A 25,684-nucleotide genomic window follows, 5' to 3' on the forward strand; every position below is an offset into this window, starting at 1 on the left:
ACCACTGCTGGATCAAGTTTACAACCTATATGTAGATAACTTTTATACCAGTGTCCCACTGTTCAAGTCCCTCTCTACACGAGCCTCTGCAACCTGCAGTACTGTACACAAAAATCAGAGATGCTAATTGGGCAGCTGCTCAGAAAGGGTGAGAGCAGAGACCAATGTAGTGACAACATGCTGGTGGTCAAGTACAAGGACAAGAGACATGTCCTTTTCTTGACCACCATACATGGTAATGGCAGCACCTTCAACACTGTATGCAGTACCTCTACAAAGGGAACAAACCACACTGTGTACTGGGGTACATTAAGAATATGGGGTGCGTTGATCTCTCTGATCAAGTCCTCCAGCTGTACAGAGCCATGAGAAAAGCCAATGTGTGGTACAAGAAGCTGGCCGTGCACATCATACAGATGGCAATGCACAATGCTTTTGTGCTATAATGATGTGCAGGCCAAACCGGTACGTCGTGCCTTCAGTTCCAGGAAGTAGTGATCAAGACCCTAATCTTTGGAGATCGGCAAGGAGCTGACTTCTGTACTTCCGGAACTGAAGGTCCTAATATCACACTAAGCCAACATTTCCCAGGGGAGATCACTCAAAGCACAAAAAAGGAAGGTCGCAAAAGAGGTGCCGAGAGTGTTACAGAAGAGGGATATGCAAGGACAACACTTATCAATGCGACACCGGCTCCAACAAAACTGGCCTATATATAAAAGAATGCTTCAAACTGTACCATACATCTATGGACTACAAAATTGATTTGTGACATACACAACACATGTATGCCACCCTGATGTATACTTCACAACTCGCGGATGCCAACCCGTTGAACACGGCACAACTCACGTATCCCAACCTGATGCATTCTACACAGCTTACGTATGTCACTACATTATAAGAGACACATATCAGGCAACAGTAGATGAGTTCAAAAATGGTGTCACTTGTGGGGCATTTCCACGGTTTAGGTACAACAGGAGCTCTTCAAATGCGACATGATGCCCGCAGACCATTCCATCAAAGTCTGCGTTTGAAACATCACTCCTTCCCTTCTGAGCCCTGCTGTGCACCCAAACAGTAGTTTTCCCCCACATATGGGGTATTAGCATACTCCAGAGAAATTGCACAACAAATTTTGGGGTCCATTTTCTTCTGTTACCCTTGTGAACATAAAATAATTTGGGGCTAAAAGATTAATTTTGTGTAAAAAATATAGTCTTTTTAATTTCACAACACGTTATAATTTTCTGTGAAACACCTGGATGTTCAAGGTGCTCTCCACACATTTAGATAAATTCCTTGGGGGGGGTCTAATTTCCAAAATGGGGTCACTTGTGTGGGATTTTCACTATTTACACACACTAGGGGCTCTCCAAAGGCAATATACACCCGCAGACCATTCCATCAAAGTCTGTATTGTAAAACGCCACTCCTTCATTCCAAGCCCTGACATGCGCCCAAGCAGTGGTTTTCCTCTCCTGAGGTATCAGCATGCTCAGGAGAAATTGCACCACAAATTTTGGGGTTCATTTTCATCTTTTGCCATTGTGAAAATATAAAAATTTGGGACTAAAAGATCAATTTTGATGAAAAAATATATATTTTTTTTATTCTCACAGCTCAAAATTATAATTTTCTGTGAAGCACCTGGGGGTTTAAAGTGCTCGTCACACGCCAATATAAGTTCCTTGTTGGGTCTAGTTTCCAAAATTGGGTCACTTGTGGGGGGTTTCCACTGTTTAAGAACATGAGAGACTCTCCAAATATGACATGGCATCTGCTCTCGATTCCAGACAATTTTACATTCAAAAAGTCAAACTGTGCTCCATCCCTTCTGAGCCCTGCTGTGCACCCAAACAGTAGTTTTCCCCCACATTTGGGGTATCGATATACTCAGGTCAAATTTCCCAACAATATTTTGTGTCTATTTTCTCCTGTTAACCTTGTGAAAAGGACAAAAATGGGTCTTAAAATCTTGAATGTGGTTTTGAGTACATTGAGGGGTGCATTTTTTAGAATGGTGTCTTTTTGGGTATTTTCATTCATATAGGCTCATCATAGTCACTTCAAATGTGATTTGTTTTCTAAAAAATGGTTTTGTAAATTTTGTTGGAAAAATGAGAAACTGCTGGTCAACTTTTAACCCTTCTAACTTCCTAACAAAATAACGTTGTTTCAAAAATTGTGCTGATGTAAAGTAGACAAATGGGAAATTTTCGCCAAATTTCCATTTTTTACACAAATAAATGCAAGTCATATCGAAAAAATGTTACTACTGTCATGGAGTACAATATGTCACGAAAATTTTTTCTCAGACAGTATGAGCCGTTGAACCATTCCAGAGTTATTACCTCAAAGTGACACTGGTCAGAATTGGAAAATTTGGCCTGGTCATGAAGATGCAAGCAGGCTTCTGGTGTAAAGAGGTTAAAGAACATCATATTAGAAGACTCCTGATTTTGTTGTGCTTGCAATAAAAAATAGTATAGCAATGTATAAAAGAATTAAAGGTTGCCTGTGCAACATGAAATTTTATGTAATCTTTGATTGCTGTAATAGCTGATACTTCTATTCAGCTGAATTCTTAGGGTCTGTGCACATGCTGCAATTTTGTCGTGTTTTTCTCCGTGCAGATTTGTCACAAAACCTGAAGGATTTTCTAGCGCAAAGGGAATGAAATTCCTTAAGTCTTATACACATGTTGCTTATTTTTTCCTGCAGATTTACAGCAGATTTAAATCTGCAGCATGACAATCCTTTCAGCATTTTCTGCTGCAGATTTCACCTTACAAATGATTGGTGAAAAATCTGCAACAAAAACACTGCAAACATGCATCACAAATGCACCTATTCTGCGCAACAATTTTCCTTCCAAGTGAAGCAGAGATTTCTGCTGCAAATACTTAGGCTATGTGCACACGTTGCGGATTATTATGCGGATCCGCAGCATTTTTTCCGCTCGGAATTGCACCAAATTCGCGATGTATTGCACAACCAATTTTAATCAATGGGAATCCAGAAATGGTGTGCACATGCTGCAGAAAATTCCACGCTGATTCGCAGCATTTTATTTTCTGCAGAATGTCAATTCTTTTTGCGAATCTGCAGCGTTACTGTGTGTATCTGTTTGCGGGTGTCTGTGTGTAGCCAGGCATCGTCTGATGGGATTACTACTCCCATCCGGCTATGTCTGATGTCACATATAACATTGACAGCATGAGCCGGTGATGGGATAGTAGTCCCATCATCCGACAACTGTTCAATTGTAAAACAAAAAAAAACACATTCATACTCACAAAACAGCTAATTCCCCAACGCCTTTGATCTCCTGAAGGAAAAATAAAATAATAAACGAGCACAAATACTCCCTGGTCCGCTGTAGTCCTAAATAACAAGTGTCCCACGATGATCTCACATGAAGAACAGTCACATCGGGAGATGTGACTGCTCTAAACGGCTCCGGTGATCCAGTCACAGCAGGTATCCTCCCGCAATGTATCACTGCGCCACCGTCAGAGGACAACAGAGTTCATGCTGTCACTTGTGGCACCGCTGTGTGGCAAAATTCTCACACAGTGGTACTGCCATAAAGTGAGAGCACAAACTTCAGTGAACTCTCAGTGATAAACTGCAGGAGCAATTATCTCCTGTCAGTGTGTCACCGGAGCCATGTAGAGCAGAGATCGTCGTGGGACACTCATTATTTAGGACTACGGCGGACCATGGAGTATTTGCATTAGTTTATTTTTTATTTTTATTTTTGTTAAAGGAGATGAGAGATTCAGGGATTAGGCGTTCAATAAGTATGGTAAATTATGATTTAATAAAGGAGTCTGTGATTATTTCAAATAAATGACTTTATTCTGGCTGTGTCTTTATATACCATTTAAATATAGGATTAGTAATGGATAGGTGTCTTATAGATGCCTGTCCATTACTAAGCCGTGGGCTTGATGTCAATACAAAGGTATTCCCAGAATATTAACATCAGCCCTCAGTCGTCGGCTTTCCCTCTGCTGGTTATGAAAATTACGCGGGAGCCCACACAATTTTTTTTTTGTAAATTAAACAGATATTGCATTTGACGGAGGTTTTGTGTGTGTGTGTCTTTTATTTAACTCTTTATGTACCATTTTATTAATCAGGGTTTCTGGCTGACACATATATACAGTATGTATTATATTCACATATATATATATCTACACATATATACAGTATATACACACACACACATACACTCACTGGCCACTTTATTAGGTACACCTGTCCAACTGTGTGTTAAGACTTAATTTCTAATCAGCCAATCACATGGCGGCAACTCAGTGCATTTAGGCATGTAGACATGGTCAAGACAATCTCCTGCAGTTCAAACCGAGCATCAGTATGGGGAAGAAAGGTGATTTGAGTGCCTTTGAACGTGGCATGATTGTTGGTGCCAGAAGGGCTGGTCTGAGAATTTCAGAAACTGCTGATCTACTGGGATTTTCACGCACAACCATCTCTAGGGTTTACAGAGAATGGTCCGAAAAAGAAAAAAAATCCAGTGAGCGGCAGTTCTGTGGCCGGAAATGCCATGTTGATGCCAGAGGTCAGAGGAGAATGGGCAGACTGGTTCGAGCTGATAGAAAGGCAACAGTGACTCAAATTGCCACCCGTTACAACCAAGGTAGGCAGAAGAGCATCTCTGAACGCACAGTGCGTCGAACTTTGAGGCAGATGGGCTACAGCAGCAGAAGACCACACTGGGTACCACTCCTCTCAGCTAAGAACAGGAAACTGAGGCTACAATTTGCACAAGCTCATCGAAATTGGACAGTAGAAGATTGGAAAAACGTTGCCTGGTCTGATGAGTCTCGATTTCTGCTGCGACATTCGGATGGTAGGGTCAGAATTTGGCGTAAACAACATGAAAGCATGGATCCATCCTGCCTTGTATCAACGGTTCAGGCTGGTGGTGGTGGTGTCATGGTGTGGGGAATTTTTTCTGGGCACTCTTTGGGCCCCTTGGTACCAATTGAGCATCGTTGCAACGCCACAGCCTACCTGAGTATTGTTGCTGACCATGTCCATCCCTTTATGACCACAATGTACCCAACATCTGATGGCTACTTTCAGCAGGATAATGCGCCATGTCATAAAGCTCGAATCATCTCAGATTGGTTTCTTGAACATGACAATGAGTTTACTGTACTCAAATGGCCTCCTCAGTCACCAGATCTCAATCCAATAGAGCATCTTTGGGATGTGGTGGAACGGGAGATTCGCATCAGGGATGTGCAGCCGACAAATCTGCGCCAACTGTGTGATGCCATCATGTCAATATGGTCCAAAATCTCTGAGGAATGCTTCCAGCACCTTGTTGAATCTCTGCCACGAAGAATTGAGGCAGTTCTGAAGGCAAAAGGGGGTCCAACCCCTTACTAGCATGGTGTACCTAATAAAGTGGCCAGTGAGTGTATATATATATAACAATATATATCTACACATATAGATAGATAGATATATTATATTCAATTACATTTGTTTTGTGTGTGTAAATATTATGTTTGAACACATGGTATGTGATGATATTATGGTCTTCAATGGAGAATGTAAAAGAAGAGTTTGGACAAGAAAATGACATCACAATTTTTTTTTTGTTAAATAATATATCTTTATTTAGTTTACAAAAACGCATACAAATCTGCATGAAAAATCCACATGAAAATCCGCATCAAAAACGCACCGATTTTCAACTGCGTTTTGTGCCAAGAGAGGAAGTCTCCTCTCAGATTTTTACAAGAGGAAATCCGTAACGTGTGCACATACCCTTAATGTGTGTACATACCCTTACAGTGTATTAATAAGGTATTCTGACAGAGTAACAGGTAATGACATGCTCTTTTAGCCACCTGACCCCTGCAGCCATTCACAGGCTGCAGCAGTGCTATAACGTTCGAATAGAGCAAACACCGTTTCTGGAGCCAGAACAGCCTACGCTGGATCCATGGGGTGCTGGGAGGGGAATATGCCTCTGTTAATTATTTTTAATCAATCTATGCCTAATAGAAAAAAGAACTACTGTTGGGCAGCCCTTTAAAACCTCTAAGCATTCTTTATGAGTTAGGGATACTATACAGAACACAACCGGCCTTACATTTGAAGATTGCAACACTCTGTATAGTATCTTCTGTTGGCTTCACTATGTACAGTACAGTGTAGGAATAACCATATCACAAAGATATTGTTCAATCCTGGACCTTTCCTTGCTTTTGCCCCTGCTTTCATTGCTCATCCTATAGTTACTTTTGTTTTCATATTTTTCTTTCTTTTTTACTTTTTGTTGAGGTTAAAAAAGTGCTTATACTGCTTAATATTAGCCTAGTATTAAATTAACTTAATAGCCTTTGAGAAGTGCATGGTGCGATTGGTCTACTTTTCCTCTGATTACAGATGCATAAATTAACCAATGACATTATCCCCAAATGGCACAGGCTTTCATGTGATACCTTTTAAGATGTAGTTATGCAGAAAGTGACAACTAGACCTTATAAATAATGAAGTGAGATAATATGACCTGGAAGTCATAAAACAGACACACATCCTCAGTGCTATAATTTGCACAAAAAGACTATAATCACCGGAGGCTAGCTTTAAGCATTTACCTTAACTGGCGATCTGTTCATCTCAAAGCATAAATTAGCTTTTGAAAGATTTTACCCCACACCCCTCCCCATGTTCTAGCATGGTGTGAAATTTTAATAATCCGTGTGCTCTTAACTAGTTTCTTTTTTAAATGTTTAAGGTTATTATGGTGCAAAAATGGCACTAGATAACAAGTTTCTGAAGACACGTAGGGCTGCCTGAGATGTTACAGCTCTTGTGCAAAAAAAGACTAATTAAAAGGTTAATCCTTATTATCGCAAATCGTTGCACACACTCAGACTTTTATATCAGTTTCCACAAGTTGTGACTTGGATCCATAGTTATTTAGAGGTCAGTTTTCTAATTTTATTTATTTATAAATTCAGAACAACCAATTCTCTACTATAGATGAGTTTAAAATACTATTCACGCAGCAATGACAATGACTGTAAGCATAAATGTTTACTGTGATAATGCTGTATGGTTTGAAAACAAAAATAACTAAAAAAGGTCAGCAGAGGTCTACTATCTCAGAATTGTACAAATTCTACAGTCAAACAGAGGAAGGAATACTTTTAACATTTCGGTTACTATCTAACCTTACTGTGGCCTGACCTAATGTACAGCTGCCAACAAATATCACTACTGTGCCGCATAGCAAAAATGCAGAACACTTAGTGCTCTCTTACAAACGCTTGTCTTGTACAATAGAAATAATTTTTCAATGTAAATTGTTAAAGTATTTATAAAGTGAAAAAAATGGTTGACACCCACTTTAAGACATCCCCAAAGAAATTAGTTTCACACTTTTAATACACGCTTAAAAGATTTATTTCAGGCAGAACTAATAGAAGTATGTCAAATTTAGACCTCGAGGAAGTGTCTGTAGATTTTGTTGTTTTTAGTTGCATCACTTTGAAAAATCATGAATGTTAGATCTCAATATCGCCTTGCTAAAAAAAAAAAGTTGACTCTTGGGAAGAAAACTCCATCCATAAGCGATATTAGGCCATATGAATGTCATAAAATTGGGTCCACTTTTCAGGACCATGTGTAATAAATTGGAGAGCCTGTACCAGCAGCAGCTCTATTTTATATGGACTTAGTCCATCTATGGCAGCCATATAATAATACATTTCCCCTGCTGCATCTGGTCATCTGGAGCTTTCCCAAAAGTAGTAGTTGATTACCAGAGTTTTAAAAAGTCCGATCCATCAACTGATCAGTTAATTTCTGGCCTTCAGTATAGGATGGTTGTCATGTTGCGTGAACTCCTTTATAGGGTGCTGTTAATCCGGCATAAAAATATACGCATTGGGAAAAAAAGTGTTTTTGTCACTGTTTCTAATGCAGTTGCCTTTGGTACAAGTAAAACATACAGTATAAATAAATAAAAATACAAGTACATTAAAAACCATGTCAAAATCATGGTCAGTTTTTCTGGTGCGTTTTACTCTGCAGCTTAAAACAATCATTCATTCATGCCAATTGAAGCATCTACTTTGTCATTGAGGTTGATTTTTTTAAGTAGTTAATAGTAATACTGATCCAATAATGTGTTATGTTTACTACGTAAAGTTAATCACTTTAAAACAAAAGTTTTCGGCAGCATAAATAGGTTATTTGGTTTAAAAAAAAAATTAAGTTGCAATCAGGGCATCTGCAAAATATACCGTAAGTATAGCACAATTCTATTTTATTATTTATTTAGTTTGACAGGAACTTGAATATTAGGAGGCACTGCTAGATAGTTTGAAGGGGTTGTCCACCACTCGGACGACCCCTTCTCATTACTTCTGTTTGGCCCCCTTAAAGTAAAAACACCTAGCCTCGCATCCCATGCTGGTGCCGTTCCAACGGTGTCGGCACTCACGTTCCCAGGGTTCACGTGAGGTTGTTACGTCACATGAACCCTTCATCCAGTCAACGCTGGTATCACTGTCCTCGCCTTCGAACGTATAAGTAATCAAGAGGAAATGAGCGTCCAGCTACTTATACGTCTGGAGGTGGGGACAGTGACACTGGCACTGATTGGGGCGCAGGGCTCATGTGACATAATAACCTCATCTGAGCCCCGACACCGCAGGAACGGTGCTGGCACAGGACATGAGTATAGGTGTTTTTATTTTAGCAGGGACAAACATGGAAAATAACAAGTGGTTGTCCTAGCAGAGGACAACCACTTTAAAAACAATATTCTTCAGTCATTCAGTGTATTACTTTTCATACTCTGTATAGTTTAGAAAAAGACTTTGTTTCTAAGTCTAGTATGGTGACTCTTTATTGAAATAGCCTGCTGATAGCAGAAATTTATTGTCTGTAATGACAGAGATGTAAAGAGAATGAAACAGCTCTATTCAGATTTGTGATTAATTAGACTAAACAAGGGGCAAGAAATTAAAAGCTGACAAGTGAGTGGGTAATTAATTAGTCCCAGGTATGTTTTCCAGTCACTGCTGGAGCTTTCAAAGTCACTGTTACAAATGTGCTTTTCTAATTTTCTCATCAGAAGTGGCAAACTAATGTTGCACTAGGCTCCTGCTAACAGCCGGCTCCATCCCTTGACTTTCTTTAGGGCTTTGTTTTGCAGGTATAAAAGTATAACATGGATGGGTTTGTGTGCAGTGTATGGTTTTTCAGCATTAACAGCTTTTGTGTTTCATTTTTTTCTAGTAAATTAAATTACATTGAGGCATTAAGGCAGCTCTGGATTTAAAAATAGGCAGAAATCTTTCTCTGTGCTGAGCTTGGAAGCACATTTTCATTCTTGTTGGATGCATGTCAAAATAGGTTCCTGGAACAATAAGAGCTTGTTGGCTGATCTCTAGTTTTCTGTATCTGTCCTGTGTTAGAGCAGCTGGGTTTTCACACAAGGTCTTTAACTTCAAGTAATGTTACATATTGTTGAAGGACATATCAATCAAATTATTTTTTATTTTAATTTTTAGGTTTGGAAAAAAGAATAAAGATGATAAAGGAGGAAAAATTGATCAAAAAGGAAGCCCGAGGCCTGGCACGGTGAGAGAGGAGGATCAGGAAGTTGATAAAATGAGAGAGGAACGTGACAGGTAAGATTGAGGGCACAAGACCATATGTGATCGAATGATTCTAATGGGCTACAGTTAGTGTTCGTTATTATAGTAGGTTTTCTTAGGTAAGCCAATGACATTCAAGTTACAAGCAATTAGAAAACAAGATTGGGCAAGAGGAAAAATAATTTTTTTTAATTTAAATTGTTTTGAATTAAAGTAGTTGTCTGGGCTCAGAACAAAAGTGTGCAGTCACTCTATGGGACTACAGGGTGCCAAATAGTTACAGGTTGCGGTGTGCATGTGGTCACAGTTCCCCGGTATCCCCAGGGCAAGCGGTTGGTCACTAGACCCCATGTACATGATTTGCATAGTTGCTGTCTCCTGCCAAGTAGTCTCATCCAACTTCTCATGACCATAGATGTGGTCACATAACCACCTGCTCACACACGTGGTCCCAGTTCTGCTATACATAGATTGACTGCAGACTTTTGGTCTGAGCCCAGACAACTCCATTGAAGAGTTTTTTCAGAAACAATGGTTTGACTTAAAAATACATCATTTTTTAATGTAGCAGACCCTATGACCACTCACATTGCCTGCTACTCCCATCCTTTGGCCTTGTATAGGAGATATGAGTCCTCTGTAAAGCATGGGTTTTGTACATTAGCAAGGCCTCCATGAGAACAACAGAAGATCTGTGGTTTCAGCCCCTATTCTCAAAGGTTATATTCACCTGGTCCACGCATTTCATGATTTGCTGAAATTTTTGAAAATCGTGGCAAATTCCGCAATATACCCTTACAGCGTGAATACACCCAGATCATAATCAGATGAGTCATACAAAGTTATCTTTCAGCATGTCAAAAAGCATCTTTAGGGTAGTCTTAAACACAGCATTTCTTGCAAAAAATGAGTTTTTGAAATGTTTTTTATTTGACGTTTTTTAGGCAAAACTGGCAATTGGTATACAAACTGTTACAGAATTCACTATAATTCTGCCGCCTGTAAACTCTCTATTTTCTCTCCGCAAAAATGGGGTTTATTATCAATACTAGATGACTAACCAATTATAGATGTTATTAGATGTCTAGAACCAAAAATACACACAGTACATAAAGTATGTTATATGTACAGTGGTATTGAATACCATATATACTCGTGTATAAGTTGACCCGAGGAACCTAATTGTTCCACGAAAATCTGAGAAAACTTATTGACTCGGGTATAAGCCAGATATGCATTGTCCTCCCATCCTTACCCTGGTATGCATGGCTCTCCATCCCTGTCATTGTATGCATGGCTCCCCATCCCCATCCTTGTATGCATGGCTCCCCGTCTCTGACCTTGTATGCTTGGCTCCCTGTCCTTGTATGCATTGCTCCCCTTCCCTGTCTTTGTATGCATGGCTCCCTGTCCTTGTATGCATGGCTCTCATACCTGTCCTTGTATGTGTGAGGAGACTGCAGGTACGTAGGGTGCAGTAACGGACTGTACACAGACCAAGGGTGAAAGGGGTTTATTATACGGTAGAAACTCCACGCAGGGAGAAAACGGAGGGATAATATTCCCTAATACCGCAAAAGGCTAATGGGGATAACTTAAGGAACAGGGACAAGTAAAGCCGACAATACAATAAAATATAACTTATCACTCAGGCGCCAGTCACGGTTGAACTTCTGTCTGTGACTGGTGCTGCCTAGATTGCGTCACAGTGGGGGTCTGTCACAATTCTGAGGTAAATTTATGTAGTATCTTTTGACGTTGGCGGTGTCCACCCGTGGTCCTGAAGATGGCGCAAATCCTAGGGATCCTGATGTGGGTCTTGGGTCCAGCAGATGAGGTGATGAAGAGGGATATGTCCTTATCCTCAGCGATGAGTGTCCCGACACTACGGAGATTTGCAGCACTGCCCAAACACAGTTTACAATGGTCAGCCCAGTTCGCTGTGCCAAATCGACACACGCCTAAGTCCCGTTCATAGACCTTGTCTGTCATGGTCAGTACTCTCAGCGAGGGCGGCTGTGGCAGCATTGTCGGCTGTGTCAGCAGTCTCAGCAAGGGCAGTGATGTCGGCTGGGACAGCGGTGTCTGAGCGGTACTCAGTGGACGGTCTCCTGTCAAAGCGCTATGCCATCCAAGGCTCTGCTCTGTTCTGCTCAAACGCCTCTCAGCTGATTTTACCTCACAGGCGTCCCGTGTGCTAGATGTGCCCGCCCAAACTGTCTGGTCACTCACACGCTAAAGCTCTGTCCGCTTAGCCACACCCCTTTTCTCAAACACCGTACGATCTGGAGTCTCAAGCTTTCTACCCCGCAATATAGGTAACAGCCCCAACGCTTCCGGACCCTTCATGGAGGAGACCATGCCTTGTTAGTTCCTTCCCCTTACAAATGCATGGCTCCCTATCCCTGTCTTTGTATACATGGCTCCCCATCCCTGTGCTTGTATGCATGGCTCCTCGTCCCCGTCCTTGTATGCATGGCTCCCTGTCCCCATCCTTGTATGCATGCCTTCTCGTCCCCGACCTTGTATGCATGGCTCCCCATCCCTGTCCTTGTATGCATGGCTCCTCATCCCTGTCCTTGTATTCATGGCTCCTCATCCCTGTCCTTGTATGCATGGCTCTCCATCCCTGTCCTTGTATGCATGGCTCTCCATCCCTGTCCTTGTATGCATGGCTCCCCATCCCTGTCCATGTATGCATGGCTCCCTATTCCCATCTTTGTATTCATGGCTCCCCGTCCCTGTCCTCATATGCATGGCTCTCCATCCCTGTATGCATGGCTCTCCATCCCTGTATGCATGGCTCCTTATCCACGTCCTTGTATGCGTGGCTCCTTATCCCCATCCTTGTATGCATGGCTTCTTATTCCCTATCTTTGTACGCATGGCTCCTTATCCCCATCCATGTATGCATGGCTCCCCATCCCTGTCCTTTTATGGTTCCTATAAAAAAAAATACATCCTACTTACCTTCCCTGCATGCCCTCAATTCAACTAGTTCCAGTGCCAGCAGCTCAACCGGCCGAGTGATCACGTGTCCCCACTCATTAAGGGAATGAATATTCACTCCACGCCTATGGAAGGGCACCCATGATAGCCCGGCCGCTACTGGAAGCCGGCGGCTGCATCTGTAACTGTGTGCACTACAAGAGAAATGAATATTCACTGCCACCGCAGTGAATATTCATTTCTCTTTAGCAGCGGCACAGGCTTTAGCTGCAGATGCCGGCTCCTACTTCTGTGAACCGCTGCTCTGCCACTCTCCCTTCCCCGCTGTCTTCTGTCACAATGACTTGTGTATAAGCCGAGGGGGGGTGTTTTCAGCACAAAAAATGTGCTAAAAAACTCGGCTTATACACGAGTATATATGGTAATAAAACTTACCACTTTAAAAAAAGCCCTCATGCCACCATTTTGATGGAAGAATCTGGCAGTAGAATAATGGCAGCAAATAATGGCAGGAAATGCTAATTATCTAATATCTATTGTGGATGTTCCCATGGGAAATATACATTTTGCAAATTGATTTTTCCTGTTTCATTTTTTACATACTCCTCACAGTTTTAGTAGTATTGTTTCATAGAAAATTAGGCAGCTAAGATCTGACTGCGCTTGAATGATAGGCCTGGGTCTGGACTATCATGGTAGTATGGAATGATAGGTCTAGGTCTGGACTGTCTTGGTAATATAGAATGATGGGTCTAGCCCTAGACTGTCTTGGTAATATAGAATGATGGGTCTAGCCCTAGACTGTCTTGGTAGAAAGGAATGATAGGACTAGGTCTGAACTGTGATGGTAGTAAGGCATAGGTTTGTATTGTCATGGTGCTAAGGAATGATAGGACTAAGTCTGGACTGTCATGCTAATAAAGAATAAAAGGTCTAGGTCTCGACTGTCATGCTAATTAGGAGTGATAGGACTAAGTCTGGATTGTCATGGTAATAAGGAGTGATGGGACTAGATATGGATTGTAATGGTAATAACACGAGCAGTAAGTCATTCACTTTAGTTCTGCATTTTATCCCTATGTGATGTGCCTTTATGTAGTCAGCTATATACATTAAACCTTTTTCAATATTGAAATATTTTGCTCTTCTTTTTGAGTTTTGTAAGAATGGATTATAAAAATATACTACTTGGATAACTCTACCAAGGATAAAGAATTGCTTATATAGTCCTCCAGAGAAACAATCCACATTGCTTCCTAACTACTATTTTTACTGGTAAATCCTTTGCTACTATTAAAATTTGTTTATCAGCATGTATACACCAGAATAAAAAGCTTTCCTGTTAAACTGTGCCACTAAAGGTATTGTATGTAGCTCCTGGATCTGCTTCACATTCTAAGGTTTTCAAGAATATCAGCAAAGGCCAAGTTGCTAATAAAAACTAATGATCAAGTAGATTCATTGATTTTTAAACACGCAGAGATAGCGGGGTGAATTGGCCAGACTCTTAAAGACTGTATTTCTGCATCAAGTTCATACCAAAATCAATAATGTCATTTTCGTTAGAATGCACAAAAGAAATGTAAAATGCATTGGGTATAACACTTAATAACCTGTAGCTGTACTTGTTTTGCACTATAAATTTACTAACTATTGCTGTATTTTGGACTAGTGGATTTAATAGCATAAACTCTAGAATTCATAACGCCTAAGATAAAATATATATGCCAAGATGAATCACTGCCAGCCTTAAAGGGAGTGCATAGTATAATTCCAAATAGCTCTATGGGTTGTAAAATAGTCATCCACTTATATTTGCATGCAGCTGAATTCTTTCTGAACAGATTGAAAAGCCGCCTTAGTATAAATTAGACAGTAAATCACAATTCCCAGTTTGAGCTGTGTACGTATAGTTTAGACATAAAACTCTTAGTGCTTTGTTTTACTAAAGGGCCTGTCACACTAAGCGATATCGCTAGCAATATCGCTATAACTTGTGACGTTATAGCGATATTGCTAGCGATATCGCTGTGTCTGATACTTACCTACGACCCGCTCCCCCGCTGATTATCGCTGATCGCGCGAGAACATCCTGGACTGTTTCTCGTTGTCAGCTTACTGCGGCGCTTCCTGTGGAGAGACGAGCGTGGACGCGGGCGGGAGGACGCAGGATCGCCTAGTGTGACAGGTAAGTAGCGACCCCTGTCCCCAGCGATGTCGCTGGTGAGATCTGCCTGTGTGGCAGCTCACTAGCGACCACTTAGCGATGTACCAGTGATCCTGACCGCGTCATATCGCTGATCGGGATCGCTGGTGCATCGCTAAGTGTGACAGTACCTTAACAGAATATTTTTCCATGGCAAGTTAAAGGTAAAAGATTACGTTTTCTTTTATAGTAGGCTTAGCACAATGTATATCCATGTAGCTATATCATGATGCTGAATATGATGTAATATAGGTTAAAAGAGGCATCTACATTTGATGGAGCAAGAATGGACATATTCGCGAAAAACTGCACTGAAGACAGAAAATTGATTTTAGAGGAAAGTGTCACTGTAGGGAAGGATTCCTTGAATGCTTTAGGAGCAATACCGAAGACAAGCTACAAACACTTAAGATTTTTACAAATTGTTATTCGTGTTGATGCAGAATCAATTCTTGTATTAGACAAGAGTCCTTAAATGTGTACTAGTCATAAAATATTCATGGGCATTTTGGGGGTTCATTAGCTCAGGCAAGACTTCTTTTCCCAAATTTAAAGAAAACCTGTCAGCATGATTTTGTAATGTGAAGTAAAGACATGTCTGTAATGGTGCTGTAATGCAGGTTAAATTGATACTTTTGGTGAAGAAATCAGCATTTGAAGTTTGTGTTTAGATTTTGGTGCACAGGGGCCGAACTGCACATGGGGTCTTCTCTTCCTGGTGATTCCCGGGCCCTTCTGCCTGGTGTCACTCTGAATTCGTAACTTTGTATTTCTCTGGATCTGCTCCTACTTAACAATGCGATTTCCTAAATAACTTATGAATACAGATTGATGATCAAATGTATTTGCACACCTAAATTTCCCAAAAGTGTCATTCACCCCATGGCTGATTATAAGCATGTTTATTATGCCTTTGGGTGTAAATACTTATGTCCCCAAAAAAATGAGAAAAGTATTCAAGGAGTGATACCTTTATTGGCTACCCAGAGAAAGTATATTTGCAAGCTTTCAGGGCTCAAAAGGCCCCTTCATCAGGCTATTTACAAGTGCAATATGAACAAGTGATTTCATTTGTAATAAGCCTGATGAAGGGGCCTTTTGAGCCCTGAAAGCTTGCAAATATACTTTCTCTGGGTAGCTAATAAAGGTATTACTCCTTGAATGCTTTTCTCATTTTTGCGGGGACATAAGTATTTACATTGATTTTTGTGGCTAACACAGTACTACAATATTATTTTGTATTATTCATCGTTATGTCTTTGGGTAAATTTGACTCTGATCAGTGAACATATAAATAAAGGGAGCCTGTATTCTAAAGATAAGTGAATGTTTTTGAACTTGAATTAAAAAATGTCATCAAATTTAGCTCCTAAAAATTGATTTGCCATACATTACAAGTATTGGAAAACATTTATTTGCTGAACACTTGACGTTATCCCAGTACTGTACTATATCCCCTTTCAAGCTCTTTAATAACAACATCCATTGAAATATAAAAGTGACCCTAAACATATATAACATAGGGTAGCTAGTGGTAACTAACAGTAACAGTAACTAATAACACACTGCAATAACAGATATTTTATGCTTCTTAAAATTTAAAACTGATCCGAAAATTATCCATGCCCGACTTGCATGTATTTTATATACAGGCGATGTACACGGATAAGCTGGATTTTGGTCCAAAGTTTATCCAGTTCTGTGGAGTAGTAACAGATTTGTTGTTTATAAAATGATTAAGTAATAGCTTTCTTTTCAACAATTATATTTTAGAGCAGTAATAGATCTGCTATTTGTAATATGAACAATCACTATTTAGCTAGCCTTCCATTGAGTATCCCCTTTTTAGGAGTAGCAATAAGTTTTCTTTCTGGAAAGTGAAGACGCTATGGATTTGTAATAAGCAGCTCAAACAGATTTGTTGTTTGGAAAGTAAAAAAGCAATGGATGTTTAGAAAGCCGTGAAAGAATTAACATATCCTTTTTTGGATGCAGTTTCAGATTTATGCTCCCACGTGCACTCAGGAAGGCAGATATATTTTCCTGCAGTCGGTCAGACGAGACCTTCCATATGGACCAACCGGGTCCAAGCATTCACTCATGTGACCTACCCTGGCCACCTTATATGGTCTGTAGCCATGCCCACCAGATCACATGGCTATGACCTCATCGCAGGTCCTACAACCATTCACACACAAACACTTTACTATGGCGTTCTAGACCCACACCCCTGGGTGGGTTTGTAGGTGATTGATCCCACCCGTCTCACCAATCACATGAAGGCTTCTCCCTAACACATTGGAAGAGAACATCAGCAGTAGCTCTGCTGATCAGCACATAATCAAGCCTTCATCCCAAGGCCACCCACCTTGGGATACATAATGGTCATTTAGGACCCTGCTCCTGTTACCACACTGAATGTGCCTGTACACCCATCCTGGGACACCCACACAGCACCCCCTAGTGGACACAGTGGACACTAAACCACACTGTATGTCATTTCCTCCTGTACATAGTATATATCTGTATGTCATCTCCTTCCGTATATAGTATATACCTGTATGTCATCTCCTCCTGTATATAGTATATACCTGTATGTCATCTCCTCCTGTATATAGTATATACCTGTATGTCATCTCCCCTGTATATAATATATATTTATCTAATCTCCCTGTATATAGTATATACCTGTTTGTCACCTCCCCTGTGTATAGTATTTACCTATATGTCATCTCCCCTATATATAGCATATACCTGTATGTCCTCTCCAGGTTCCTTCTTGTCTATATACAATGGAGGCACCATGTCCCCGCAGCACAGAACATTTCAGTGCGGTGGCTCCGCCCTCTGAGTGTAATACCATTTAGTTAGAAATTGTAAAGAAGGACTAATTTAGAGTGGCATTAGTTGTAGCTGTATAAATAAATTTAAAGTGAACCAGGCATTGTCAGGTTGGCGCTGTTACACTGTTTAAAATGATGTAAACAAAAAAAGGAGTACACTTACCCATAAAAAATATAAATTTTATTTCATAACAATAGATATTCAATCCAAAGATAAAAAAATATTAAAAATTACATAAAAATTCAAAAGTGAAGGACACATGACCATTAATCTGACACATTCACAAAATTATATGGACCCCCAGGGCTTCAGGCTGGTTTCACACTTGCGTTTTTTTGCGCTGTATTTTAGCGCTAAAAACGCATGCGTTTTTCCCCTATATTTTGCATGGGATGCGCTTATGTGCGCATACACATGCGTTTGTATGCGGTTTTACGCGCATGCGTTTTTTTGTGGTGTGCGCTCGGGCGCACAAAATGCATCCTGTTGCATTTTTTGGGCGTCTGACTTGCCTCAAAAAAACTCATGCGCGCACAATGCGTTTTTTTTACAGCAAGACACCCATTATAAGTCTATGGGTGCGCATATGTGCGCATTGGCATGCTCATGTATGCGTTTTTTTGCGCATGCGTTTTTTTGTTGACCATTAGTTAGACAATGGAATTTAGGGGTTTGGGTTAGAGTTAGGGTTAGTTAAGGGGGTTAGGGTTTGGGTTAGGGATAGTATGGTTTGGTTAAGGGTTAGGGTTTAGGGTTAGTTAGGGGTTTTGGTTAGGGTTTGGGTATGGTTTGGTTAAGGGTTAGGGTTAGTATGGTTTGGTTAAGGGTTAGAGTCAGGGTTAGGGTCAGGGTCAGGGTTTGGGTCAGGGTTAGGGTTAGTAAAGTCATGGTTTGGGTTAGTGTGAAGGGCCAACTAATGTTGGAAAAAAACACAAACGTGGTAAAAACGCATACAAACGCATAAAAACGCTGCGTTTTTTTCATGCATGCTCATAAAAATGCTTGAAAAAGACGCAGCATTTGTATGCGTTTGTATGCGTTTTTTTGCGGGAAAAACGCGCTGCAAAGCAAAGCAAGTGTGAAAGTAGCCTCAGAGACTATAAAGCACACACAACAATATAATCTATATATAAACCTGTAATGATGACACTATCATGGTGCTGGGCATTCACAAAAATCAGTATGGGTATTAACAGCTCAATTTATATCACCATGAATATGGTCCCATAAACATCCTAGAAGTTGCCAAAAGAATCACCCAGCACACAATGAAATCTCACCCAAATTAGTCCCAGTGAAAGGTCAGAAACGTGCAGCCCCAAGCGCGTTTTGCATGGGCTTCCTCAGGGGGCTGCAATTTGGGTGAGATTTCATTGTGTGCTGGGTGATTCTTTTGGCAACTTCTAGGATGTTTATGGGACCATATTCATGGTGATATAAATTGAGCTGTTACCCATACTGATTTTTGTGAATGCCCAGCACCATGATAGTGTCATTACAGGTTTATATATAGATTATATTGTTATGTGTGCTTTATAGTCTCTGAAGCCCTGGTCCATATAATTTTGTGAATGTGTCAGATTAATGGTCATGTGTCCTTCACTTTTGAATTTTTATGTAATTTTTAATATTTTTTTTATCTTTGGATTGAATATCTATTGTTATGAAATAAAATTTATATTTTTTATGGGTAATTGTACTCCTTTTTTATGTTTTTGTTTACATGGTTCTATTTGGAGTATACCCTTTTAGTGGTGTATTTTATTGATTTAACCCCTCTTTTCTGGATTTTTTATTCACCATTTAGAATGATACCTGGGTTGGAGAAATCCGTCTTGTGTTTCTTTTTTTAATCTGTGTTTGAATTTTCAAGTTAATGAGATGCCATACAAAGAGAAGTTCCTGATTCTTGGCTCCCCCTGCAGTCTGTGTCAGAGGGTGGTCTGTGTCAGCTCAGTAATAAATTGTGTTATTTCCAGCTTTACAGAAGGACGATAACACCATAGAAATGATAAGAATAACAGGCCTCAGTTACCACTGGAAAACTGTTGCCCGTAGCAACCAATCACAGCTCAGCTTTCATCTTTTAAACAGCTCTGGAGAAATGAAAGATGCTTAGTGATTGGTTGCTATGGGCAACCCAGGCAGTGTAACCTGTTGTGGTCAAGATGTGGCTATGAAATATATATATATATATATATATATATATTAGATATTTATTATATGGCGCTTTGCATGTGGAGTGGGTGGGGCTATGTGGAGAGAGCGTGGCTTGATGCACCCATACATATATACACTCAGTTTTATATGTACTGTATGAAAGAATTGCTTCCAACAAAACACACCATTGACATGGAAAAAATGCCAAGAAACTAAACTATGCATGAAAAGATAGAAACTGTGATATAGAAAAATGTCAAAAAGTGCTCTGGACTGATGAATCAAAATGTTAAATATTTACATATAATTAGAAACCAGTTTGTTTTCTGAAGCGTTGGCATAATAATGAGTGCCTGTAGGCAATAGTAAATCATGGTGGAATTTTCTTGCAAGTCTTGAGCTACAGTTCACAAAATGGATTTGGTGAGAATTAATGGTGTTCTCAATGCTGAGAAATACTGCCAAATACTTATCCACCATGCAGTATCAGTCATGCAGATTTCTAATTGACTCCAAATTTATTATGTAGCAGGACAAAGACCCCAAACATGCAGTTTTTTTCATTAAGGACTGTCTTCAGCGTTAAGAGAGTTCTGTAAGTGATGATATGGCCCCACAGAACCTTGATCTTAACACCATTGAGTCTGTTTTGGGTTACAAGAAGAGAAAGAAGAATTTGCACAAGCGACATCTACAGAAGGATTATGGTTAATTCTCCAAGATATGTGGAACAATTTGCCGGATGTATTCCTTCAAAAAGTCCGTGTTATTGTACCTAGAAGAATTGATGCTGTATTAAAGGTACAAGCTGGTCACACCAAATATTGATTTGATTTAGATTTATTTTTTGTTCTTCTATTTTGAACTTTAAGCGATAAGAAAATAATCTTTTAACATTTCTATATTTGAAACCATTCCTACTTTGCAGCATTTCTCAACACCTGTTTAAAACATTTTCTCAGTACTCTAAATTAAAAAAAGTGGAAAGACCAAAGTAGGGTAGGTTGATAAACAGGGGTTAGGCAAGTTTTTAGATGTTTTCCATTTTTGTCACTGTGCTTCTGTGCATTAAAATGTAGGAAGCAGAAGAATCAGATATTTAGCAGCATCCATTGTCCCTCCATTTTTGATAGAATTCAATATCAGTCATCTAACAGCCATTTTGTCCTCTTACAAAGAACACGTTAGCTGTTGAATTGAACTGATTATGAAATCGCAAGCTCCCAAATCATTAGTCTCCAAACACCGGGACATCAAACCAGTGACTGAAGCACTAGAGCACTTACCAATAAAGACTGTGGAAGTAAACCATCCCACACTGGGAATGAAACCCTCAGCCAATAGTAACATGAACTGGAGAGATAAACCATTGAATGTTGGATCAGTGGGGAGAGGGCATTTTGCCAGCTTTGTCTTGGTTTCCATAGTAACTTCTGATTTACCTACAGTTCAGTTTGGTCGAGTACTTTTCCCATCTGCTGTCCCTTTCCTTACACCCTGTCTCCTGAACGTACTAGAAGCTCTGATATGATGGGGACCCTGCGCTATAGCTGATCTCATAGTTTATTATAGTATTAAATGTGTACTCATGTTGTACTGGAACCTGCTGGCCGTTAATATGGAAAATTAACATTTGAACATTTGTTTATAGGAAAGCTGTGTGTTTGACATGCCAAATTCACATTTCTGAAAGAAAATGCCTTGTGCCCACATTCTTGAGCAGTACATCGTGACAGGTTCAGCTGTTCAATCCATCATATTGTAAAACATGGAGATTCAGTTTTCACTTTTCAGATTCTCACGTTAGTTCAGTACTTGGCAGTTAACAGGAACATGTTCTTCACTTTTAAAAAAGACAGTCTTGTTTATTAATAGTAGTCTGACACACAGACAAGTTTGTACCATCTGTCGAGGGAAGAGGACTTGAAAGTCTTCAAGAATTTTTGCTATATTCTTAATGTGATTTATATCTCAATATTTAGCTGAGGGTCTAGGGTTAGGAATCACTGTTATGTAGGCACTGATACGTACTACTTAAAAGTGTGTCATTTCCTATTTCCCATTTTGTGTATTTTTTTGCTGAGTTTTTTAAAATGGCAATGCGCAAAAGCAGAGGCAGTTCTTTAGTACAAGGAACCCTTTCCCCTTAAAGGGACCCTGTCACCAGAAAAAACGCTATTAACTTTCAGATATGGGGTTAATCTGCAGGTTACTAGCGCTACTAACCTGTCAGGCACTGCACTTAGCCAAACACTGCAAGGTGAAAATGAACTTTATTTCCCCCAATAGCGATTCAGTTTCAGTTATGGAGGACACCGCCACTGGTTCAGTCACCACTCTAAGAATACTTGGGGGCAGCTGTAAGGCTGGGGTCACACTGTTTTAGGGCAGTCCGGTTAACGGATTGCATTACACCGCGTCATAACGTGGTGTAACGCAATCCGTTAACGCAACCATTCACTCCCATTATCAGGCACATAACCAATGCATGCCATAATCAGCATGCGCTAGCGATGTGCCGTCATTCTGTGACGGACCCTCGGACGCAGGCTGCAGCGTCCGAGGGTCCTTCACCACTAGCGGTATAGCATAACGCGATCGCGTTATGCTATAGCATTAACGCAGTATGAACCTAGCCTAACCATGCCCCCAGCCCTGAATGACACTGGCTCTGCATTGGGGCTGATTGTCAGTCATGGCCAGGGCCATGGTTACAGAGTCAGCTCTGTATTCTCAGACCCGTGACTGAACCTGCACTGGCAGCACCCCTGTGACTGGGGGAATAAACATCAGTTTCTCCCCGCAGTGTTCCTCTATGTCTGGTTGCCAGACAGGTTAGTAATGATATTAACCTGCAGATGAACCCCATTTTAAATGGTGACAGGTTCCCTTTAATTCTCCCACATTTGGCTTGGAAACATCTCAATAATCTACTGTCACCACTAGTGTGTCAAGTCCTTTTATCTATTTATATAATTGCCTTGTAAAGTTTTCATTTCCTGTTCTGTCCAGATGTCACTGTATCCCAGAATTCCAAGTGGATGAAGTTCACTATCACACCACACACCCACTCTATAAGCCGTATGCACCACACACTCTCACACACACACTCATCACACTCACACACTCATGCAGCCTCTTTGCGCGGTACCACCAGCGGAACACCATCACACTGTGCCTGCACAAATTCCACGCAGGCGCAGTGAATCATTCGGGTGATCCCGGCTGCAGATGCACGACGTGTCTACAGGCAGAGGAAGCCGATCACATTAAAGGGGTTTTGCCATGAATGAAAGTTCATTTTAAAAATTGTCTGTGTCTGACCGTGTACGGAACATACCACATCTCCTGGGCAGGGGAGGAAGCAAAAGACAATACTGACATTACAGCAGGGGATCACAGAGGATTCATTTTGTGAGGTAAAATATTTCACTGACTGTTTTTAAAGAATATTTTACCTTACAAAATGTATCCTCTGCGATCTCCTGCTGTAATGTCAGTATTGTCTTTTACTTCCTCCCCTGCCCAGAAGCTGTGGTGTGTTCTGTATACGGTCAGACACAGACAATTTTTAAAATGAACTTTCATTTGTGGGAAAACCCCTTTAAATAGAAATTCCTCCTGACATGCTGTGCACTGACTGTTTAGTGGATGGGGTACATAGGTCAAACAAGAGATGACATGAGAGGAGAAAACAGCAGATGGGGGAGAGAGAAAGCGCACAGGGGTGAGACAGACAGAGAACAGAGGGGAGACAGCTCCAACAGGACAGTAAATGAGGGGAGAACACAGCACAGGAAGGAGAGAGACAGCAGATAAGTAGGATAGCACATGGGTTAGACAGGTCAAAGAAGTCAGCACATGGGGAAAGAGAGAGTGGATAGGTGGGTAGCACATGGGGGGGAGATTCTCAATGCTGCAAAGCCTGCCCCCATCGTGACATTACCACCCTCCTGATGCGATAGCATCGGGCGTCCATCTAGTAGTTCTATAAGCGCCATTTATTAAGACAGGCATTGTGCACACCAATGCTAATGAAGCGGCACATGCCACTTAATGAAGTAACACATTTTTATTACTAGCATGTACAGTATCTCTGTGCACCTAGGCAGAAATGTTACTCCAGTCAGCAACTGGAGTACATTCCTGGCTATAGATATGGCACTATAGTGACATAACTTATGAAGAATTTGTTGTGCAGACATTACCAGACCTGACCTACCCATGCTTTACCCAGGACTTTTGAGTTGTGCAGTCATTTTACGACTTTTCAAAGTGAATTACACCAGAAATTTTGACAAAAATACTTAGATAAATCAGGACCTTGATGTTTCATTTCCAGCCAGTGGTGGGACAAGATTTCTTGGCAATCAAAGTGATGGATTCAAGTTCAAAATAGACCCAACTACAAAGTTTCAGTGTCCTACAGGGATCACATATTTTGACATACTGAGCTGCAATGACATGTAGATTGACATTGTTTGCAAAAGATTGCCGTTAAAAACACCTTCAATGTTAATGCAGCAATCACCAAGGAAATTAGGTCCAGCTGCTCTCATTTGCAAACCAAGAATTTATATATGAAGCTGCCAGATAGTTGATAAATATTCAGTCTTCAATCTTTTAAACAATACCTACTATTGAATAAAAGGGGCTATATAGTTAGGAAACATATACACGCATTCTTCACACTTCTAGAAACACTCTAAACACGTACATAGACACCCACATGTCTACAAACACTGCCCACACTCTCCTTACACATAGTTTATAGTTCGCCGTGCATCTTCCTGTGTAAATAAGATTTGTGCAGCTGAGAAACATGCAGCTTAAGTGCCCTGAGTGATCTATTAGGGTATGTGCACACGTTACGGATTCTGGTGCGGATCAGCAGCGGATTTGGCCCTGCGGATCCGCAGCAGATTCTCCTGCGGTGTACAGTGCCATTTTATCCAATGGAATTTAAAAAACGCTGTGCACATGCTGCGGAAAATTCTGCTCGTAAACGCAGCGTTTTTACACCTATTCCATTATAGGAATCAGCAGGTGTAAAAACGCAGGTGAAATCCGCACAAAAACCGCAGAAAATCCGCAGTGAATCCGCAGGTAAAACGTAGGTCATTTTACCTGCAGATTCAACAGATTCCGCGCGGAAAAATCCGCACAGGAATCCGCAACATGTGCACATACCCGTAAAAGATCTCTCAGTACTCATTGTTTACTGCATTTTGCCAGTGTCAACAGATTATTAAACTATTAATGATCAGTAAATTTTGCCGATTGGCAGTTGTATTGCGCCATAGATCTGTCTGTGCACATGGACCCTTAAGAGCCTTTCATCCATAGCGAGATCGCTAAAGCGTCACCGATTTTGTGACGCAACAGCGATATCGCTAGCGATCTCGCTTTGTGTGACACGTACCTGCGATCGCCCCCCTCCGCTGGATATCGCTGATCGCGCTCGAATGGCCTGGGCCATTTTTTCCTCATTGGCGTCCCTCTGGCACCGACTAACGACGCATGGACGCAGGTGGAAGTCGTCATCATCACTGCGGTGTGAAAGGAAAGAGCGACCGCCGACGGTTCGCATATCGCTGCTGCATTGCTGGTGAGATCTGCCTGTTTGGCAGCTCACTAGCGACCATTTAGTGATGCACCAGCGATCCTGACCAGGTCGTATCGTTGTCGGGATCACTGGTGCATCGTAAAATGTAACGGGACCCTTACTCTTCATACAGGCCTAATTTTAATTAAAACTTTTGAAACTTTTGGTAGGACATTCAGGGTGTCTTTTACAACTATGCTAACCTAAACTATGGAGAAACGAAATAGCTTTATGTAAGGCTGTACTTAACCAGGA

General features: G+C 40.8%; 1 protein-coding gene across 5 annotated transcripts in view; it reads left to right on the forward strand.

Annotated features, from left to right (window-relative positions):
* PARD3B (par-3 family cell polarity regulator beta) overlaps positions 1 to 25,684 on the forward strand; it is a 1,359,033-nt gene that overhangs the window by 1,197,121 nt on the left and 136,228 nt on the right. For all 5 annotated transcript variants that reach the window (XM_073541870.1, XM_073541869.1, XM_073541871.1 and 2 more), the window contains one exon: positions 9,579 to 9,698. In XM_073541870.1, the coding sequence (XP_073397971.1) occupies positions 9,579 to 9,698 (120 nt within the window). The remainder of the gene's footprint in view (positions 1 to 9,578; positions 9,699 to 25,684) is intronic.

Source organism: Dendrobates tinctorius, unplaced genomic scaffold (genome assembly GCF_039654945.1).
Source record: "Dendrobates tinctorius isolate UK_male_01 unplaced genomic scaffold, ASM3965494v1 ptg000125l, whole genome shotgun sequence".
Lineage (NCBI taxonomy): Eukaryota > Metazoa > Chordata > Amphibia > Anura > Dendrobatidae > Dendrobates > Dendrobates tinctorius.